Raw genomic sequence first — 21253 nt, 5'->3', positions numbered from 1 at the left:
ACCATCTGATGATGTTCATGTGTAGAGTCTTCTCTTGTGTTGTTGGAAAGAGGGTGTTACCTATGACCAGTGCATTCTCTTAGCAAAACTCTAGTGGCCTTTGCCCTGCTTCTTTCTGTACTCAAGGCCAAATTTGCCTGTTACTCCTGGTGTTTCTTGACTTCCTATTTTTGCATTCCAGTCCCCTATAATGAAAAGGACATCTTTTTGGGGTGTTAGTTCTAGAAGGTCTTGTAAGTCTTCATAGAACCGTTCAACTTCAGCTTCTTCAGCATAACTGGTAGGGGCATAGACTTGGATTACTGTGATATTGAGTGGTTTGTTTTGGGAATGAACAGAGATCATTCTGTCATTTTTGAGATTGCATCCAAGGACTGCATTTTGGACTCTTTTGTTGACTATGGCTACTCCATTTCTTCTAAGGGATTCCTGCCCACAGTAGTAGATATAATGGTCATCTGAGTTAAATTCACCAATTTTAGTACATTTTAGTTCTCTGATTCCTAAAATGTTGATGTTCACTCTTGCTATCTCCTATATGACCACTTCCAATTTGCCTTGATTCATGGACCTAACATTCCAGGTTCCTATGCAATATTGCTCTTTATAACATCAGACTTTACTTCCATCACCAGTCTCATCTACAACTGGATGTTGTTTTTGCTTTGGCTCCATCTCCTCATTCTTTCTGGAGTTCTTTCTCTACTGATCTCCAGTAGCATATTGGGCACCTACTGACCCGGGGAGTTCATCTTTCAGTGTCCTATCTTTTTGCCTTTTCATTCTGTTCATGGGGTTCTCAAGGCAAGAATACTGAAGTGCCATTCCCTTCCCCAGTGGACCACATTCTGTGAGACTTTTCCACCATGACCTATCCGTCTTGGGTGCCCTACACAGCATGACTCATAGTTTCATTGAGTTAGACAAGGCTGTGGTCCATGTGATCAGATTGGTTAGTTTTCTGTGATTGTGGTTTTCAGTCTGTCTGCCCTCTGATGGAGAAGGTTAAGAGGTTTATGGAAGCTTTCTTATGGGGACCATACTCTAAACCTTTAACTCAGTTTTCTGTTGATGGGTGGGGTTTCCTCCCTGTTGTTTGACCTGAGACCAAGTTATGGTGGAGGTAATGAAGATAATGGCGACCTCCTTTCAAAGGTCCCATGCATTCACTGCCACACTCAGAGCCCCCGAGCCTGCAGCAGGCCACTGCCAGCCCACGGCTCTGCCGGAGACTCCTGGACACTCACAGGCAAGTCTGGGCCAGTCTCCTGAGGGGTCCCTGCTCCTTTCTTCTGGGTCCTGGCTCATGCAGGGTTTTGTTTGTGCCCTTCAACAGTCTGCTTCCCCAGCCCTGTGTAAGTTCTGTAATCAATTCCCACTGGCCTCCAAAATCAAATTCCCTGGGGGTTCTCAGTTCCTTTGCCAGATCCCTAGTTTGGGAAATCTGTCGTGGGCCCTAGAGCTTTCTTAACAGTGCAAGAAATTCTCTGATACAATTGTTCTGCAGTTTGTGGGTCATCTGCTCCGTGGCCCTATGGTGGAGTTAATGGCAACCTCCTCCAAGAGGGCTTATGCCAGAGGCTGTGTGGCCAGGTAGCTGCACCCAGAGCCCCTGCCCCCTTGGTAGGCCCCTGCTGACCTGCACCTATGCAGGAGACTCACACACAGATCTGGCTCAGTCTCTGTGGGGGTTCGGGATCCTGGTGAGCAAAGGTTTTGTTTGAACCCTCTGAGTGTCTCTGGTGGGTATGGGGTTTGATTCTAAACATGATTTTGCCCCTCCTACCATCTTGCTGGGGCTTCTCCTTTGCCTTTAGACATGAAGTATCTTTTTTGTGGGGTGGGGGGTTGGATAGAAGGTGGGAATTCTTTGAGCTAGAAGACTCAATATACTAAGCAATTCTCCCTAAATTGACCCATAAATTCAGTGAAATTTCTTTTTTTTTTTTTTTTTTGCAGGGGGGAGCTATCTTTGCACTTGATCTATCTGCTCAAGCTATACTAAGCACTATGTGGGTGGAATACAAAAATGTTTTAAGACAATAGCCAGGAAGTGGAAACAACAGAAATGTCCAATGATAGATGAATGAATAAAGATGATGTGGTATATATATATATACATATATATATATATACATATATACAAAGGAATATTACTCAGCCATAAAAGGAACATAACTGGGTCATTTGCAGAGATGTCGATGGACCTAGAGTCTGTCTTATAGAGTGAAGTAAGTCAGAAAGAGAAAAACAAATATCATTTGTTAATGCAGATACGTGGAATCTAGAAAAATGGTACAGATGAACTATTTCCAGAGCAGGAATAAAGATGCAGACATAGAGAATGGACATGTGGACACAGATGGGTAAGGGGAGGGTGGAATGAATTGGGAGACTAGGATTGACATATATCCATGACCATGTGTAAAACACAGTTAGTGGCAACCTGATGTATAGCAGAGGGGGCTTAGCTTGGTGCTCTGTGATAATCTAGAGGGGTGGACTGGAGGGTGGGAGGGAGCTACAAGAGGGAGAGAATACATACATAAATATAAACACACAGCTGATTCACTTTGTTGTATAGCAGAAACTAACACAACATTGTAAAGCAATTATTCTCAAAGAAAAACAAAAAAGATACAGTATCTTTTAGTCCAGTAGAATAGCTAATGTATAACAAGTGAACACTGAAAATCAAAGGTAACTGGGATTTTTTTTTTTTACCCCCACAGACTTATATGAACCCACAAGAATAGATTCAAGAAAGAAACTTTAGAGACTAAGATATTAACCATTCAGCCTTTCCAGACCATTTAATCTTTTTAAAAAATACTGACGTGTAATTTACATACCTTCAAATTATCAGTTTTGAAAGTATAATTCAATACACTTTAGTAATTTACAGAGTTGTGCCACCAGTACCAAATATAGTTTCAAAACTTTCCTTTTATCCAAATAAATTCTTTTGTGCCCTCTTAAAGTCACTCTGCATTCCCACCACCAGCCTCAGTCTTTTTGTCTACGTAGATTTGCCATTCCTGGATATTTTATGCAAATAGGGATCAAAAATAAGAAACTGTCAAATCATAATGTTTTGATTATTGTTAGCTTCATAATAAATTCTGAAATCATGAAGTTGAAATCATTCCCCTTAATCTTTATCAAGATTATTTTGTTTATTCTTGGTATTTCCATTTTCATATAAGTTTTGAGCTCTGCTTGTCAAATTTTGTAAAATATCTACTAAGATTTTGATAGAATTTACACTGAATTTATGGGTCAATTTAGGGAGAAGTGGTCTCTTAGTATATTGAGACTTATAGCCCAAAGCATTCCCACCCATCCATCCAAAGAAGTGAATCAGTTATATGTTTATAATATTTATATATGTATTCTCTCCCTCTTGTAGCTCCCTCCCACCCTCCAGTCCACCCCTCTAGATTATCACAGAGCACCAAGCTAAGCCCCCTCTGCTATACATCAGGTTGCCACTAACTGTGTTTTACACATGGTCATGGATATATGTCAATCCTAGTCTCCCAATTCATTCCACCCTCCCCTTACCCATCTGTGTCCACATGTCCATTCTCTATGTCTGCATCTTTATTTCTGCTCTGGAAATAGGTCCATCTGTACCATTTTTCTAGATTCCACGTATCTGCATTAACAAATGATATTTGTTTTTCTCTTTCTGACTTACTTCACTCTATATGACAGACTCTGGGTCCATCCACAACTCTGCAAATGACCCAATTATGTTCCTTTTATGGCTAATTAATATTCCATTGTGTGTATATGTGTATATATATACCACATCATCTTTATTCATTCATCTGTCACTGGACATTTCAGTTGTTTCCGTTTCCTGGGCTACTGTCTTAAAAACAATTTTATATTCCACCCCCGTAGTGCTTAGTATAGCTTGCACAGATAGATCAAACTCTTTAAATATTAGATAATTTAACTTGCTTATAGTGAAATTTTGTAACACAGTATGACCTTCTTTGGTCTCTGCTTTCATTTAATTAAAATAGAGTGATTTTGTAACTCTTCTATAGAACATACTCATTTTCTTCTATATTAATTTTGGTATCACCATTTAACTACAAGTATAGTAAAACCAGCTAGAGGATAAGCAATAAAGCATAATTATACTTCAATAAAGTCATTAAATCACATTAAACATGGTAAGCCCAACATATTTCAATTTAAATAAGATATACAATCTTTACTTAATCATTGTTGATTCCTTCTTGAAAGCCTAGGACTTTTTTTTTTTTAAATAGGGCCTCATTCACGATCGCCAACAATTTTGGAAATGTCTCCACAGCTTATTCGAAAGAAATTACAATGTGTAGACATAAATCAATATATACGGTAAGTTTTAATAAACACAATTAATGTAGACATCTGTGTTCATAGAATTTTGAACATATCGTCAATAGGCAATTGCTGAACAACTGAAAATTTGAAATTAAATGCTTAATATATTTTCAGTGCATTTGAATTTTTTGAAATATATAGCTTGTATGTTAAATTTAGCAAATGTTTTATTAAGTCAGTTATAGAAGCACTTAAATATTTTCTGTAAGGACTTAATTTGTAGCTTGGTTAAAGTGAGTTGAGCCAGGGGAAAACCCCATCATACATGCTGCTGTTATTTAATTAGATTGAATTTCCTTAGGAACCAAACAGTAGAATTAATAGAGGTAATTGTACAAGCACATCTATAAATTTTATAAAGCACATTTCTAAACACTTTCAAACCTAGTTTATTAGATGTACTATTTGAAGAGGTGTTTGTGGAATTGGTATTTGAAACTATGAGATTATTTTGTAGTTTCAAACACCAATTCCACAAACACCTCTTCAAATATTACATATAATTTATTTTTCTAAAATATTAGAGATTTAGTAAATGGAGCCTAGTCCATGAAAAAATAGTGGTTTATTCTTTCTGTTTCTGATATTTGATTTGATGAAGATCACTACTCTGTTGATAAGATTTGAAATTATTTGAGTGCTGAAGGTCATTCCAGAGTTCTCAAATGACTTATGTTTCTCTTTTTATGTTTTTATATCAAGAAAAACAAATATTGAGGCTCTGCTGCAAACAGATGAGCTAAATCAGCAACAGGCAATGCAGAAGGCAGAGGAGGTCCACCAGTTTCGACAGTATCGGAACAGAATCCTTAGCCTGCGTGATATCGAGCAAGAAGAAAGGTTTAAAATGAAAGATGAAGTGCTACAGATGTATGGAGAAATGCGGGTGAGTGTACAAGGGCATACACTTGGATCACGGTTAACAGATTCTTTTGTAATATTAAAAAGATATCATAGAATCATATTTTAACTAGGTAGAAAGAAGTCTTGAAAATCTTTCAATCCCAACTTCTCAGAAAATTGGCAAATTAATTATTCATCTAATTTACTCATTCCCTGAAATCCCTCTTAAATACAGTACTAGAAACTGACCCACAAAATGGGAAGAACGGGAGAGAAAACAACAGCGAAACATCTGTGAATTTGGAAAGTAGCTGGAGGAAGGTGGCATTAACAGATTTGAGGCAGCCAAATCCTAAGCCAGCAGTACAAAAACTCTTAAGACTGAACCTAGAGCCTGTCATACATAGAGTGAAGTAAGTCAGAAAGAGAGAAATGAGTATCATATAGTAACACATATATATCTGGAATCTAGAAAAATGGTATTGATGAACATATTTGCAGGAAGGAATGCAGACGCAGATACAGAGAATGGACTTGTGGACACGTTGGGGGAAGGACAGAGTGGGAGGGATGGAGAAAGTAACGTCAACATATATCCACTGACTTGTGTAAAATAGAGAGCTGGTGAGAAGTTGCCGCGTAACAGGGAGCCCACCTGGCGGTTTGCGATGACCTAGGGGAGCGGGATGAGGGGAGGGGAGGGCGGCTCAGAAGGGAGGAGGTATTTGTGTTATTGTGGCTGATTTGTGTGGTAAGGCAAAAACCAACACAACATTATTAAGCGATTTTATTCCAATTAAAAAATAAATTAAAAGAAAAAACCAACAACAGCAAAGAAAGAGTCAACCCAATCTGCTGCACAGAATCCCTCAAAAGCTCAGAAACTGGTGGCACCATCCACCTTAAGAAGTGAAGGTGAAGAGAGAGGAAGAAAAGAAATGGTATTATTAGGAAGTTCCCCAAGTACAACTCAGACATTCTGTGGCTAGAGTATGTGTGGGGAGCTCGTCATCTGCTGAGTACAGTCGCTGGGAGAGACACGCTGGGCTGCATATTTTATACAGAGTATATCTGAACTTATTTAAAGCAGGTAGTTGCTTGGTCAAAATCCGCCTCTTTCTTTCTTCACCTTTCTCTTTATTTTTCTCCCACTTGTGCTTTTATTTACCATTCTGTAAAACCTCATGTACCCTTTGTTATCTCATGTTTTATTCTTTAATAAACATTTGAGATCATACCCTAACTTTCATCTTCCTTCAGTAATTTCCTACATGACGCTATTGGCATGAGGAAATGGAGTGTAGTTTTTTTTCTGGAACCTTAATAAGTCTCTACCGTGGATCTTATTTACTTGGGTGTTGCTTTTGTTTTTTGCCGTTGTTTTTGTCGCTTCATTTTGTTTCATTTTGGAACAGGACTCCTTAGAGGAAGCCCGGCAGAAGATCTTTAACATCCGGGAAGAATATAGGAACAAATTACTGGAAGCTGAGCGCCTGAAGCTGGAGGCTCAAGCTGCGGAGGAAGCCGCAAGTCGAGTGGAGCCAGAAAAGAAGATCCCAGCTCCCGACACACACAAAAAAAAGAAAGAGAAGAAAAAGTGACCAGGGCGTGCCCAACAGCACCTTTCTTCCGGAGAAGAAAAACCTGTTTTTCATTATCTCTAAGTTTGCCTGTTGATAAAAATAAGAGGTTAGGTCAATTGAATAATAGACCTTAGAAGTTAGTTTCCATGTTTTGATGTTACTTTATTGGTTTTTCCCAGAAAGCTATTATTTGAGTTTTAAATTTTCTAATTTCAATAAAAAATAGTCTCAAAATATTTTGGAATGTAAAAAGGTGTATGTGTCTCACTCTGAATTGCTACATTTTGAGTTAGTACTAGAATAGGCTCTTAATGCCTTTGAAAAATGCAACAATGAGAAAAAATAGCTGTTGTTTTTCTGTAACTTTAAAGACTTTCAAATAGAATTTTTTTTTTAATATGCTTTGAAATCATTGAGTAGGATAGAGATGAAACTATATGAGTCTAGATGCAAGCATGAAAAAGCACACTCGAAAGAAAGAAACTCACCAAACAAATGAAACTTTAAAAGAAACTGTTTCAATAAAACTATTTGCTTCGGACTTGTACCTTTTTAAAATTCTTTCAAAGCAGAACGTCAACAAACCTCCTTCATTGGACAAGAATATTTGTGGATTAAGCACACACTCAAAGTTTAAGAGTTTGGACCCTTAACAATGAGTCAGAGGAACCCCGGCATAGAGAATGTGATCACATATATCTATTGTTCTGTGTACCAGCATTGCAGATTTTGTAACTCAGAACATGTTCCTGTATGCTAGTTTCCAAAAAATAGTGAATGCCTTAACTGAGGCACATAGTAGAAACTGACTTTCCCAAATACACATTTCCAATTCATGACTTTCTGTGATAAAAAAAAAAAAGAAAAAAACCTCCCACAGTATTTTTGAACTAGTCAAAATTGTTCCACTTCAATGCCTGTCTGCTCAATTGCTCAGTCGTGTCCGATTCTTTGCAATCCCATGGACAGTAGTTCGCCAGGCTCCTCTGTCCATGGGATTTCCCAGGCAAGAATACTGGAGTGGGTTGCATTTCCTTCTCCAGGGGATCTTCACGAGCCAGAGATTGAACCTGGGTCTCCTGTGTTACAGGCAGTTTCTTTACCTCTGAGCCAGCAAGGAAGCCCTTCCACCTCAATAGATGGTTTTATTTTTTTCATTTAAGTATTATTAAAAATGTAATTATACATATATGTGTATGTATACAAAATACATGTAATTCTGTATACAAGTAATTCTTTATACATATGTTTTGTAAATTTACTTAATTAAATATGCAAATACATGCATTTTTCTCTATTATTCTTTGCCTATACTTCCCTTTACAGCCCTATGATCTACCAATCTTCCCTCCCAAATAATCTATGGGAACAATCTGGTGTGGATATTACCATATTTTTTACTCATCTCCTATAATTTATACATCAATATTTTATGTTATATCATGGCTTGTTTTACAAATAGACATTTTACTATACATTAAAAAAATCTTGATTTTTCTCACTATATAATAAAAAATCTAGTCAGAAGTAATGTATAATTTTTTAATTGCTGTGCAATATCCCATAGTATGGCCTTCCCTGGTGACTCAGACCATAAAGAATCCACCTGCAATGCAGGAGGTCTGGGTTCAATCCCTGGGTTAGGAAGATCGCTTGGAGAAGGACATGGTGACCCACTCCAGTATTCTTGCCTGGAAAATCACCATGAACAGAGGAGCCTGGTGGGCTATAGTCTACTGGGTCACAAAGAGTCGGACACGACTGAGTGACTAGGCACAACACAGCACAGTCCACGGTATAAATATACCATAATTTAACCAGTTAATTGCTTTGTTTTTAGATTTTTGGTATACAAGCTATCTATGGGAAAATGTGTATGTATGTGTATGGATCAAGATATTCAAGTTGCCCTGTACAAGTTTTGAAATGTACGGGTCTACTTACACACAAATATCATTTTTTAATTTTGGAAAAAAATTCCAAAAAATATCATTTTGGGAAAATTTTGGAGATTAGCAACGGTTTAAAAGTTCATAGATGAATTGTGTAGCCCAGAAATAACAAAAAAAAATTAAAAGTCAGATATGTCATGAATGCATAAAATACATGTAGATCCTAGTCTGTTTTATCATTTACTACCATGAAAATGTCACAAATCCATTATAAAAAGCCAAAATGTATCAAATCAAACACAAGAAGGTCATATGTGGTACCATTGGCAATCAAGAGAAATGTAAACAAACATAAAGAGGTAGCGTTAAATCATAACTCGGTAAAATTATCTGCAGTATTTACTGTAATAATTTTGAAGCCACTCCAGTATTCTTGCCTGGAGAATCCCATGAATACAGGAGCCTGACAGGCTACAGTCCACAGGGTCACACCAAGTCGGACACGACTGAAACAACTTGGCACACATAAGTGTTATAAATACCTGCTTAAAATGCCATGTGATGCCAATCATCTCCCTGTGAACAATCACCTCTCTAGTAAAATGCATATGGCAGTAAAAAAAAAAAATGATCTCCTGTGGTACTCAACTATTTTGCACTGTCTCCAGTGCAATACTGTAAACCTTGAGTAACACCAGGGGACCCATAGGAAGTATCATGGGTGATGCTGAAAATGTTCCCAAGAAACAGAAAAGTAATGACATTACAAGAAAAAGTTGAATTGCTTGATAGGTGCTGTAGATTGGGGTCTGCTGCTGCGATTGCCCAATGTTTCAAGATAAATAAATCTAGCACAAGGACTACAGTAGAAAAAGAAAAGGGAATCATGAGGCCATTACTGGAACTATGCCAGAAGGTGGGAAAACTTTTCACTTTTTGAGAAATGCCTTTTTATCTTGTATTGAAAGTGTAGATTTTCTGTGGGCACAGGATTGCTCTAAGCCATATCTACACACTTTAATATGATTCAAGAAAGAGCAAAATCATTAAGTGACAACTTAAAGCAAAAGGAAGGTGAAGGATCTAAATCTAGAGAATTTTAATGCCAGCAAAAGATGGTTTGATAATTTTTAGAAAGAGATTTGGCCTAACAAATGTCAAGATAACAGGAGAAGCAGCTTCTGCTGACCGAGAGGCAACAATTTCCCAAAAGCCATTAAGAAAATGAGGAGAAAGGGCATCTTTTTGAACAGGAATAATCTTTCTGAAAGGGTGTCCTGCTTGTCCAGGTTTTTAATGCAGACAAAAGTGCCTATTCTGGGGGAAAAAAAAGCCACAAAGGACATTTACTAGTAAGGAAGAGAAGCAAGTGCTAGGCTTTAAAGTAGGAAGGAATAGGCTAACACTATCATTCTGTGCAAATACAGTCAAGTTTATGATCAGGACAGCCCTTAATAATAAAGCTGCTAACCTCTGAGTCTTGAAAAGATCAGAACCAGTTGCCAGTCTTGATTGTACCACAGGAAGGTCTGGACAATGGAACCCCTTTTCTGGATTGGTCAGTCAGGAAGTACCTTGCCAGTTAGTGGCTGAATTTTAAAGTTCTTTTGATATTGGACAATGACCCTGGCCACCTAAAATCCCTTGAGCTCAGCATCAAAGAGGTACAAATGGTCTACTTGCCCCTAGATACAACAGCTGTACTGCGGCCTCTAGATCAGAGGGTCATAATGTAACAAGAAGAGCAGTGCTAACACCATGTTGAAACTCCATCCCTCATTCATGAGCCCTATATATTCTATTACTTTAGCCCTGCATGTCAAACATTAGAGAACTGTGCATGCATGCTAAGTCACTTCAGTCATGCCCAATTCTTTGCAACCCTATGGACTCCTTTGAGGCCTACCAGGCTCCTCTGTCCATAGGATCCTCCAGGCTAATCTTCATGAGTCAGGGATCAAACCCAAGTTTCTTACATCTCCTGCATTGGCGGGTGGATTCTTTACCACTAACACCACCTGGGAAACCCCAGAGAAATGTTGCTTGTGCCCAAATAGCTCATTAAATTCTGAGAAGTCCCTAATCCCTTTGTCCTTGTTAGTTACATGTTGTAGATAAGCTCACTTTTAGCCTAGAAACCTTACAAGTAACTAGAGATAAGAATGGTAAAGTAAAAATAACTGCTAACAACTCATTTTGCAGGAGCCTTGTAATTTAGCCTATATGAGCAAGTGGAACAAAGAAATGTTATGCTTCCCTTGGAGGACAAGTGGCTCCAAAACCCCTGCAGTCTGCCTTTACCCTTTAATCTTGAACCCTCCCACTTCCCCTTTTCCCTTAGCATAAAAGAAACCTGAATCTACTCCAAGTTAATGTGGCTCTTTAAGACAGTATTTCGCCATCCTCTCAGATTGCTGACTTTTCAAATAAAGTCACTATGTCTCGCCCCAGCACCTTGTCTCTCAACTTACTGGTCTATCATGAAGTGAGTAGCACTAACTTGGACTTGGTAACAATAAGGAACTTTAAGATTTATTACGCACAGGACAATAGGGAAAGGATTATTAATGCTATGGAAAAGAGTATCAATTAAGAGAACATTACGGAAGTTTGGAAAAATTGCACCATTGAATATGCCATCATTGTTGTAGAGAAAGGCTGTGAAAGCCATCCAAACCCAATGCAACAAATTTCTACCGGAGAAAACTATGTCCAGATCCAGAAGGTGTGCCTGACTCCACAGGATTTACTATGGAGCCAGTCAAGAAAATCTTGAAATTGTGGATATGGCAAAAAAAAGAAAAGAAAAGTGGTGGAGAAGAGTTAAGGGTGTCAAGATAAGAATCTTGGAGAAACTCTGGAGCTAATAGACAACACACCAGAGGAATTGAGAGAAGATAACTTGATGGAGATGAGAGCTTCCAAACCTGTTCCAGATGATGAGGAAGAAGACACAGAAGCAGTGCTGGAAAATAGATGGACATTAGACAAGCTGAAATTAAAAGATGCTTGCTCCTTGGAAGAAAAGCTATGACTAACCTAGACAGCATATTAAAAAGCAGAGACACTATTTCACCAACAAAGGTCCGTCTAGTCAAAGGTCCAGCAGCCATGTATGGATGTGAGAGTTGGACCGTCAAGAAGGCTGAGCGCCAAAGAATTGATGCTTTTGAACTGTGGTGTTAGAGAAGACTCTTGAAAGTCCCTTGGACTGCAAGGAGGTCCAACCAGTCAGTCCTCAAGGAAATCAGTACTGGATATTCATTGGAAGGACTGATGCTGAAGCTGAAACTCTAATACTTTGGTGACCTAATGCAAAGAACTGACTCATTGGGAAAGAGTGAAGGCAGGAGAAGGAAGGGGATGACAGAGGATGAGATGGTTGGATGGCATCACCGACTTGATGGACATGAGTTGGAGTAAACTCTGGGAGTTGGAGTTGGACAGGGAGGCCTGGCATGCTGCAGTGCATGTGGTCGCAAAGTGTCGGACATGACTGAGTGCCTGAACTGAACTGAACTGAGACAATCTGGTAGAAGGTCTCCAATTATTCAAGATGGCTTCTGACATTTTACAACGTGGACCTTTCTATTATACAGCCAACTGAAACTAGAGGGAACACTAGAAGAAGGATTGGAACCATAAGGAAGCTTTTAGAGGAATGAAAAAGCAAAAATGTCAGACAAATTATGATGTATTTCTGTAACGCTACACCAAGTGTGCCTGCCTCCCCTCCCCCTCTTCCTCCTTCTTTTCCACCTTCTCCACCTCTGCCACTTTTGACACAAGAAGACCAATCTTTCCTCTTCCTTCTCCTCAGGCTACTCAGTGTGAAGATGATGAGGATGAAGACCTTTGTGATAATCTACTTCCACTTAATGGGTAGAGATTGGTGCCCTCACCCCCACATTGTTCAAGGCTCAATTGTAGTAAATTGTCTTCAAGTTAGATGAAATGTACCTGCAAGCATATGTGGTCCTTATAAACCTTATAAATTAAATATATAGCTTTAATCATCAATAACTTCTGTCAGATATTTTTTATTGCTGTCATTTGTTTGATTTTTAAATTTTCTTTGCCTTTGTTCTTCCTTGTTCTTTACTTTTCTTGATATACTTTCAAACCTATTACTTTTTGAGATTTTCTATTTTTTTCTATTTCTGATTTATCCAAAGCTCAAAACTTAAAAACTTTTTACTATGCAACAATTTTCTTCTGATTAATGAACACTTGTCTGGTATGTTCTTATTTGCTATCTAAACATCATTTGGTTCACTTTCATCTCACTACCTTTAATAACTTTTATGGCATTAGATAGATTTTACCCACTATTTTAAAAAGATTTGTTTTTATGAAATTCTAGTAAAAGTTGCCCATGTATGATGAATAGTAAAGAATAACTTACCCAACTTAATGGATGGAGGAAACCCTCCCCTATTGTAATAATCAAATATGGCCTTTCATCCAGCCATATTTCTCTATCTAAAAGAAAACCTTGGTTCATGAAACTTTTTTGTTTTGGCTTGGTTTGGTTTTTGCCACTACACCTCTGTTGCCTAATTCTCTATAAACCTTGGTTTTCAAGGTAGAACTCTCATGTTTAGATATTTTATTTTGCTGCTATAGTACTCTGGACTCCCCACCACTGTGCATTGTTGATTGCAATGTAAATTGGTACAACCACTATGGAAAACATTCTGGAGGTTCTGCAAAAAAGTTAAAAATTGAACTACCATGGTATCCAATAATCCACCTTTTGGGTATATATCCCCCCCAGACACACACAAATCACAATCTCAGAGATATCAGCATCTCGCTTGTTCATTGAGATTATTGTTCATAATATCCAAAATAAGGAAACAACCGAAGTGTTCATAAACAGATGGATAGATAAAGGACATATGGATAGATAAAAGGACATATGGATAAAGAAAATATATGTAATAGGAATATTTCAGCCATTAAATAAAAGGAAATTCTACCATTTGGGAAAACATGAACCTAGAGGACATTACGCTAATTGAAACAAGCTAGACACAGCAAGACAAATAAATACTGCAAGATCTTACTTACACATGTAATATAAAATGGTCAAACTCATAGAATCAGAAAGAAAAACTGTGGTGACCAGGTGTTGGAAGTCAAAAAAATAAGGGTGGGGGGAGATGTTGATCAAAAGGATATAAATTTTAATTATAAGATGAATATGTTCTGGGGAATCTAATGTATAGATGGTGACTATCGTTAATAACATTGGACTGCCTACTTGAACTTTACTAAGAGATAAGAGAGTAAATCTTAAGTGTTTTCACTAAACACCCAAAAAAAAAAAAAAAGTAACTGTGTGAGGTGATGGATACATTAATTAACTTGATTGTGGTTATCATTTCATTTCACTATATGTGTACATATACATAATCATCATAAATGAGAGGGAGATAAAATGCACTAATGTAATGTTCTTAAATAATACTCAAACTGTTAGAATACTATTTGAATGAAGATTCCAACAAGTCCACATGGTATATTGTCAACTTTAAATCTTTAAACAAAAAATAAAACAAAGATAATAAGTTACTATTGAAATGAAATAATAAAAATAATTCAATTAATCCAAAAATAGATTAAGAAAAAGGGAGAATATATCAAAGAAAAACTGGTAAGAATAGAGAATAAATGGCAAGATGGTAGTTTTAACAAAGTATTTTTAATAGATAAAAATAATTACACAGCCCAATCTTTAAAATACCAAAATATTTTACAATAAGATATGAATATCAATGTATAAATGCTTGGAAAGACTACACTAGAAATATATGGTACACGGAACACTAGTTACCGATGTTCATACCTATACTTGAAGTCACTGAAAATGTAGCTGTTACAACTGCAGACTGATGCACAGGTGGTTTGTAACTGTGACTAAAATACTTGAAATGAGGTTGCCATTAGTGACAGTTTCCTTAACAGTGAACAACCCTTTCCAAAGATAGCAGTGTTTAGTCTACGCTCATTGTGTACGATTGTATTCATGAAATTCACTAAAGTTCACTGAAGAGTGAACTTTAAACCTGCACAAAATATACCTAGGTTTTTCATATCTTACTAGGTTAGGTTCTTGGTTTACCAGTTTGCTTTTAAACTACATGGATGTTGGACCATTCAAATCATTTATAGGAGGAAAGGTAATTCTTTGTTCCATGTAACTCTCTAAAAAATTGAAAGATGTCTAACATCCTTGGCTTTCAATCACTAAATAACAGTAGTTTTCTCCTATTATTGGGACAATCTGAAATGCCCTCCACCCTCTCATATTTCCTAAATATTCTCTAGAGGTGGTGTTTTCCACACTGAGATCACCCTCATGTAGAAGAAAAGTGAAGATTGCTGGAAAGCTGAAGACAGTAATGTCTGTGGATCATAGTTAACAAATAACTCTCTAAGAATACATGTGCCATTTGCTCAGTCATGTTTGACTCTTTCCCCATGGACTGTAGCCCACCAGGCTCTTCTGTCTGTGGAATTCTCCAGGCCAGAGTACTGGAGTGGACAGCCTTTCCCTTCTCCAGGGGATCTTCCCAACCCAGGGATCGAACCCAGGTCTCCTGTGTCACCTGCATTGCTGAGCCATCGGGGGCATACAAATATTCTCCAAAGTGTTGATTGAGTTAACCAGGGTAGAGCTATTAATATAAGGCACACCATAGCTCCTACAGTCCCTGGGCTGCTGTCTTTGATAACACATATGGCTTACCATTTAATTTCTTCCCCGTTAGTTTCCTACTATCTACCTCTTTACAACCTACCCATCCCCCACCAAGTACTTCAAGGTCAACATACTCCTCCTTTCTCAGGGTCTCTTGTAAAAGCAGACAAGACAGCTTCCATTTTCCTCTTCAGCAGTCATAGGCCTGCCTCTGAGTCTATGGTTATTACCCCCAAGGTTAAACTCTGAGTCAATGGTTATAATCCCCAGGGTGCAATTCAGGTGATAATGAAACATCATTACAAAAGCAATTTAACTTCTCAGTGCCTCCAACACCTCCACTGAAAAACAGAATTGTGATTTTTCCATTTGCAAAATCAAAGTGTCCACTAAAGTGTTTTTTGAAATGTAACAAAAGATAGCCTTCATTTAAGTGGATCAGAAAATTGATAACTTCAAAAAACTTTTAACTGGCTTCTAGAAATCAAGTTTCCAAAACAATAAAACATTGATTTCTAGTCTCAAGCTCCCTGTTAATATAAACTATTTGCACATATAAGATATATTCTGCATGTGAAATGTGCATATATTCTGATATGATAACTGATACTTACCTTGTGTCTTTTCATTCAAAAGAAATCCTTGCATTCACTGACTCTTGAAAAAGGGAAAACAGGGGGAGATGTGGCAGGAAGAGCCAGGCAGTAATGAACTTTACCTCAAAGGAGAAACACTGTGATACCACCCTTAACCCCTAGCTTGGACCACATGCTGGGTGGGATTATTTATACCAGCCTAATGAAAACCTTCAGAGACCTTTACAGAACATTTCTGAAATTAACATTATAAAAGAACTTTATTTCAAAAAGATCATTATAATATTTTTCGTCTGTGGTGGTTGTGTGGTTTAGTAACTACATCATGTCTGACTCTTGCTACCCCGTGACCTGTAGCCCACCAGGCTCCTCTGTCCGTGGGATTCTCCAGGCAAGAGTCCTGGAGTGGGTGGCCATTCCCTCCTCCAGGGGATCTTCCCGACCCAGGGATCGGATCCAGGTCTCCTGGATTACAGACGAATCCTTTACCGACTGAGCCTCCATTCACTGTATTTTTTATCTACTCAATTATAAAACGGATTTTATTCATCTTAATTTAGATAAACTAGTTTCTAACCACAGGTGTGTTTTCTTGTAAGAGCTTCATTACATATTGAAGGTTTTGCAAGTGCCTGGAACTTAAGGCTAACATCCTTGTTTTTGGTATGAGCACAGATGGCAGCATCACCACATGAATGGTATGATTTGTTTTGAAATGAACCTGTATAATCACTCTACCATATATATATATATGGTGTGTGTATATATATAATATACATAGATACATATATTCAATGTGTAATTTTAAACAATTCTAACTTTATTCAAATAAGCTCAACACTTTTAATATACTTGGTAAATTATAAAAATTCACTAACCTGTAAATCACTTTCCTATCTGGCATATAATATAATGACCATCTTTATTTTCAATGTTTATCAAACTGTTAATTCAGAATCACCAATTCAGATAGCATATGGTTGTCTCTTTCATTCACTGTAGGTGGTTGATATATTTAGACTGACATAAAAGAACTCATAAAAAATGATGTTTGTTTTAGTGGAAACTATATAAAACTATATAACTAAACTATATCAAAGTAACGGTATCTTCCAGACACAGGGATTGAACCCAAGTCTCTCACACTGCTGGCAGATTCTTTACTGCCTGAGCCACAGGAAAGGGGATCTTCCCAGCCCAGGGATCAAACCCAGTTCTCCCACATTGCAGGTGGATTCTTTACCAGCTGAGCTACCAGGGAAGCCCTCAAATTAATATGTTACCTAGTAAAGACTTCCCTGGTGGTCCAGTGGCTAAGATTCTGAACTCCCAGTGCAGGGGGACCGGGTTCCATCCCTGGTCAGGGAACTAGATCCTGGATACTGCTATTAAAGATCCTGCATGCTGCGGCTAAGACCTGCCACAGACAAACAAATAAATATTTATGACCTTCCCTGATAGCTCAGTTGGTAAAGAATCTACCTGCAACACAGGAGACCACAGTTTGATGCCTGGGTCAGGAAAATCCGCTGGAGAAGGGATAGGCTACCCCCTCCAGTATTCTTGGGCTTCCCTTCTGCTCAGCTGGTAAAGAATCGGCCTGCAATATGGGAGACCTAGGTTCACTCCCCGGGTTCAGAAGATTCCCCTGGAGAAGGCAAAGGCTACCCATTCCAGTGTTCTGACCTGGAGAATTCCATGGGCCATACAATCCATGGGGTCACAAAGAGTCCAATATGACTGAGCAACTTTCACTCACTAAAGACTTATCAGTTAATCTTTAAAAGGTTAACTAATATATACCATGATTGTAGTTCTTGGGTGAAATTGGGCTAAGTTATTTAACTTATTTATACCATTTTATGGATTTGAAAAATATTTTACATGCTGTTTTCACCAAGATTAGCTCAAACTTGTGCAAATGGCCAAAATTATATTAAATACAACTTCATCAAAGACTATTCCATTGATTAATACAAAATCATGATTATATATTTTTCTTTCAAGACCTTTGAAGTTTTCATGTATTTCTCCATGAACTCAGCTAGCTTTTAACTCAGTTGCTTCTGAAGTAGCATGCATCCAAAGTCTTCATATTCATTAGGATGTGTGGAAAACAACCTTTGGCAAATGGTGCTTAAGTTTGTATAAGGACCTTCATTTCCACAGCAAATCATTTGAAGTTGTCAAATTTTTAAAGTAACACTCTATGAAAATAGTTTTTAGAATAGTCAACTTGAAATCTAAAGACACTTTCCAATTCAAACTTCTATTTACCCTTCCTTTTCCATGTATCAACACTTTAGTCATCTCTGGTTTCATAAAGGCAAAGAATAAGAAAGTAGAAGAAAACCAAAGAGTTTCATGTGTGGTTTACAGAAATGATTTTAAAATTTCCTGAAGGGAAGTGAAAATTCCTCATGAAAAGCTCATCTATCATCCACGCATTTCAATAACCCTGGCCCTTCAGTACCCTGGATACTTCCAATCTGGCTGATGAACTTTGTCTCTTCAGCTGTCTCATTACTATTTTACTAGTTTGTCACATTAGAATAATTTATAATGCATTGTATGAAGACTTTTTCTCTGTTATGTATTGGTTTATAGTCTCCTTGAGTGTCAGGGCCTCATTAAATTGTCATATCTTATGCATCTTAATTATCCACAGTTTATAGCACAGAACTGCACAGAGTAGGCTCTCAGTAGATTATATTGAATAGATTTGCATTATCTGGGTTATTAAGTTGATGTGAAAATAGGCTTATATAAATGCTTATGATCATTTTTAAAAATGTATTGGCCTTCAAGTGAAAATATTGAAAAATACAATCTACAGAGCTTTAAAAAAAGGATTTACACCACTAAAAGACTGTGATAACACCAGATGGCAGGTTGTCAACAATGGTATTTTGCAACATTCACAGGAGACATGTATCATAGTCTAGTTGAGACAACTTCATTCTCCAGATAGGATCTTAAATTATATACCATTAAAGCAACCAGAGAGCTCAGATCCATGCAACTGAAATGAGAACATTCCAATCTGATGACAGCATATACCTTTGGCTAGAAGAGCATCCCTTTATTTGATTTTTGGCCCTTTCCCTCACACAATTCTGTCAGCTAACTAAGATGCACAACTTGAGAGCTGTGAATTAAGTTTTATTTGGGGAAAAATGAGGACTGTAGCCCAGGACACAGCACCTCAGATAGCTCTGAGAGACTGCTCCAAAGAAACAGAGCTCTTGGTTGTGCTAAGTCACTTCAGTCACCTCCAACTCTGTGAGACCCTATGGACTGTAGCCTGCCAGGCTCCTCTGTCCACAGGATTCTCTAGGCAAGAATACTGGAGTGGGTTACCATGTCCTCTTCCAGGGGATCTTCCAACATAGAGATCGAACCAGCATCTCATGTCTCTACTTTGGCAGGTGGGTTCTTTACCACTAGTGCCACCTGGCAGAGATCTTGGCAAGTGCCAATTTGTAGTTGACAACTCCAGTGTACAAGTGTACACAAGTGTGAATCACAGAATAAACGGTGAATGAAAGGGGGAGAATGGGAGACACACCCACCACTGTATCACAGCAGTTCTGAAATTCCTCCAGGTAGACTTGCGAAGCCTCCACCAAACAGTGCAGAAGATTCTTGATCAAGTCTGATTTTGCACTTTAGGAAGACCCAGCTGTTCATTTGAGCTCCAAGGTCCCTGAATTTTTTCTTGTTGACTATACTCTTTGGCTATATCTGAAGTAGCCGTTTGAAAGTATGTCCTTCTCGAAAACTGACCAGTGTTTGTATCCTGGTTCCTCAAAATTCCTATAGATATTTTTTAAGTAGGTATAAGTGAATGAGAATAGAATAATTGTGGACATAATAAAAATAGAAAAGGCAGTTAAATAAGAGATAGCAATAGTTTCCATTCTTATCTTCCTAGGAGCCTGTGGATACTACAATGTACATTTAATTTCTTGTCCCTGCCTGCCCCAAATCTCCTCTATTGGTGTTTGTACATGTGTGTGTGTGCATATGTGTGTTAGCATCAAAAAAAGAGCTATAGCTGAGTCATGAGCATCTCGAAGAACTGTCCATTATATTGGTGTCTGCTACCTCACTTGGTATCTTGCCTGGTCTGGGTTTTTCTTCAGATCTATGAGCTTTTCAAATATCTCTCCAATGATTTTCTTCTTAAGTTAACCGAAGGACCATAACTCATACACTTAAAACTCATTTGGGGTTCTACTCTCTGAATTAGTTGGATTCTGAAATTTAGAAGATACAGTTTAGAAGTTTTTAAAAAACAATGACTTACATTCCAGAGTAAGGGTTCTTTAGCCTGGGGACTTTGAATAGGCTTTAGGTGACTTCCGAGCCTCTTGCAATTATATGTATTTTCCTTAGATGGAATCTACAACTTTCATCATATTATTAAAGAAGCCTATATCCCGTAAAATTCTAACAACTACTGTTCTAGAAATTTATTTGCAGTTTTCAATTAGCATAAGGGATAGTAAAATAATTAAATATTTTCTTTTAGTGCAAATTATTTTTTCTTTAAAGAATGGCTTTATATCTAGTCAACTTGGAGATATTCATTTGGAAGCAATGTTATTCAATATTAGAATGTATCTGCACTATGTCATGAAAACTTCCTTCTCTGGAGATTCTTAAATATAGTGTAAATTGTTTAGCTTAAATGTATCTTCTTTATAAAGATTTGAGTTGGACATCTTGTGAATTTTTAATCTTTTCCAACCCTAAGTTTTTAAGATCCTGTCTTTCAAAAAAAAAAATGGCACCTAATACAAAATGCTGTATGATGTCAGAGCTGTTATTAAAGAAGGAAGTAAGAGCAAAGAGATTTAACTGGAAGATGTTCAATTAAGAAGTAGCAGTGGAGATTCTTCCTGCACTAGAATTATCATGTGAGAGAGAAAATAACTGTATTATGTACAGATTCATTGGCAGGAGCTAATACACTCATTCAAATGTTGCACTTGAAAATGTCAACATGATTTTTTTTCAGCAAACAGATCTCTTTATTTTCATAAAAGCATTAATCAGGTTCAAAAACAATGGCAAGAAAAATAAGAGGGTTTTATTTGAGAGAAAGAGTGTTGATTCAAATATGCAGTTTGGTGGGCTTTGGTGTTATTGCAAATCTGCTGGGATAATTAATTAAAAGGTGTTTCATCTCCAGGCAGCTCTCAGTAGAACTCGGCATCTATCTCAGTGTGCACAGCCGTCTTGTTT

The 21253-nt window shown here is 37.6% G+C and overlaps 1 protein-coding gene and 1 long non-coding RNA gene across 6 annotated transcripts in view; one reads left to right on the top strand and one right to left on the bottom strand.

Annotated features, from left to right (window-relative positions):
- The window catches only part of ADGB (androglobin), a 172820-nt gene extending 165536 nt beyond the window's left edge, over positions 1 to 7284 (top strand). For all 5 annotated transcript variants that reach the window (XM_070461650.1, XM_070461648.1, XM_070461646.1 and 2 more), the window contains 3 exons: positions 4287 to 4377; positions 5086 to 5269; positions 6642 to 7284. In XM_070461650.1, the coding sequence (XP_070317751.1) occupies positions 4287 to 4377; positions 5086 to 5269; positions 6642 to 6827 (461 nt within the window). In that variant the 3' untranslated portion in view covers positions 6828 to 7284. The remainder of the gene's footprint in view (positions 1 to 4286; positions 4378 to 5085; positions 5270 to 6641) is intronic.
- The window catches only part of LOC110138173 (uncharacterized), a 370957-nt gene that overhangs the window by 70631 nt on the left and 279073 nt on the right, over positions 1 to 21253 (bottom strand). The gene's annotated exons all lie outside the window — the stretch shown is intronic.

The sequence above is a fragment of the Odocoileus virginianus genome, chromosome 34, assembly GCF_023699985.2.
Source record: "Odocoileus virginianus isolate 20LAN1187 ecotype Illinois chromosome 34, Ovbor_1.2, whole genome shotgun sequence".
Taxonomy (NCBI): Eukaryota; Metazoa; Chordata; class Mammalia; order Artiodactyla; family Cervidae; genus Odocoileus; species Odocoileus virginianus.
The sequence above is the reverse complement of the archived record's forward strand: the minus strand, read 5'-3'. Positions and strand labels throughout refer to the sequence as shown.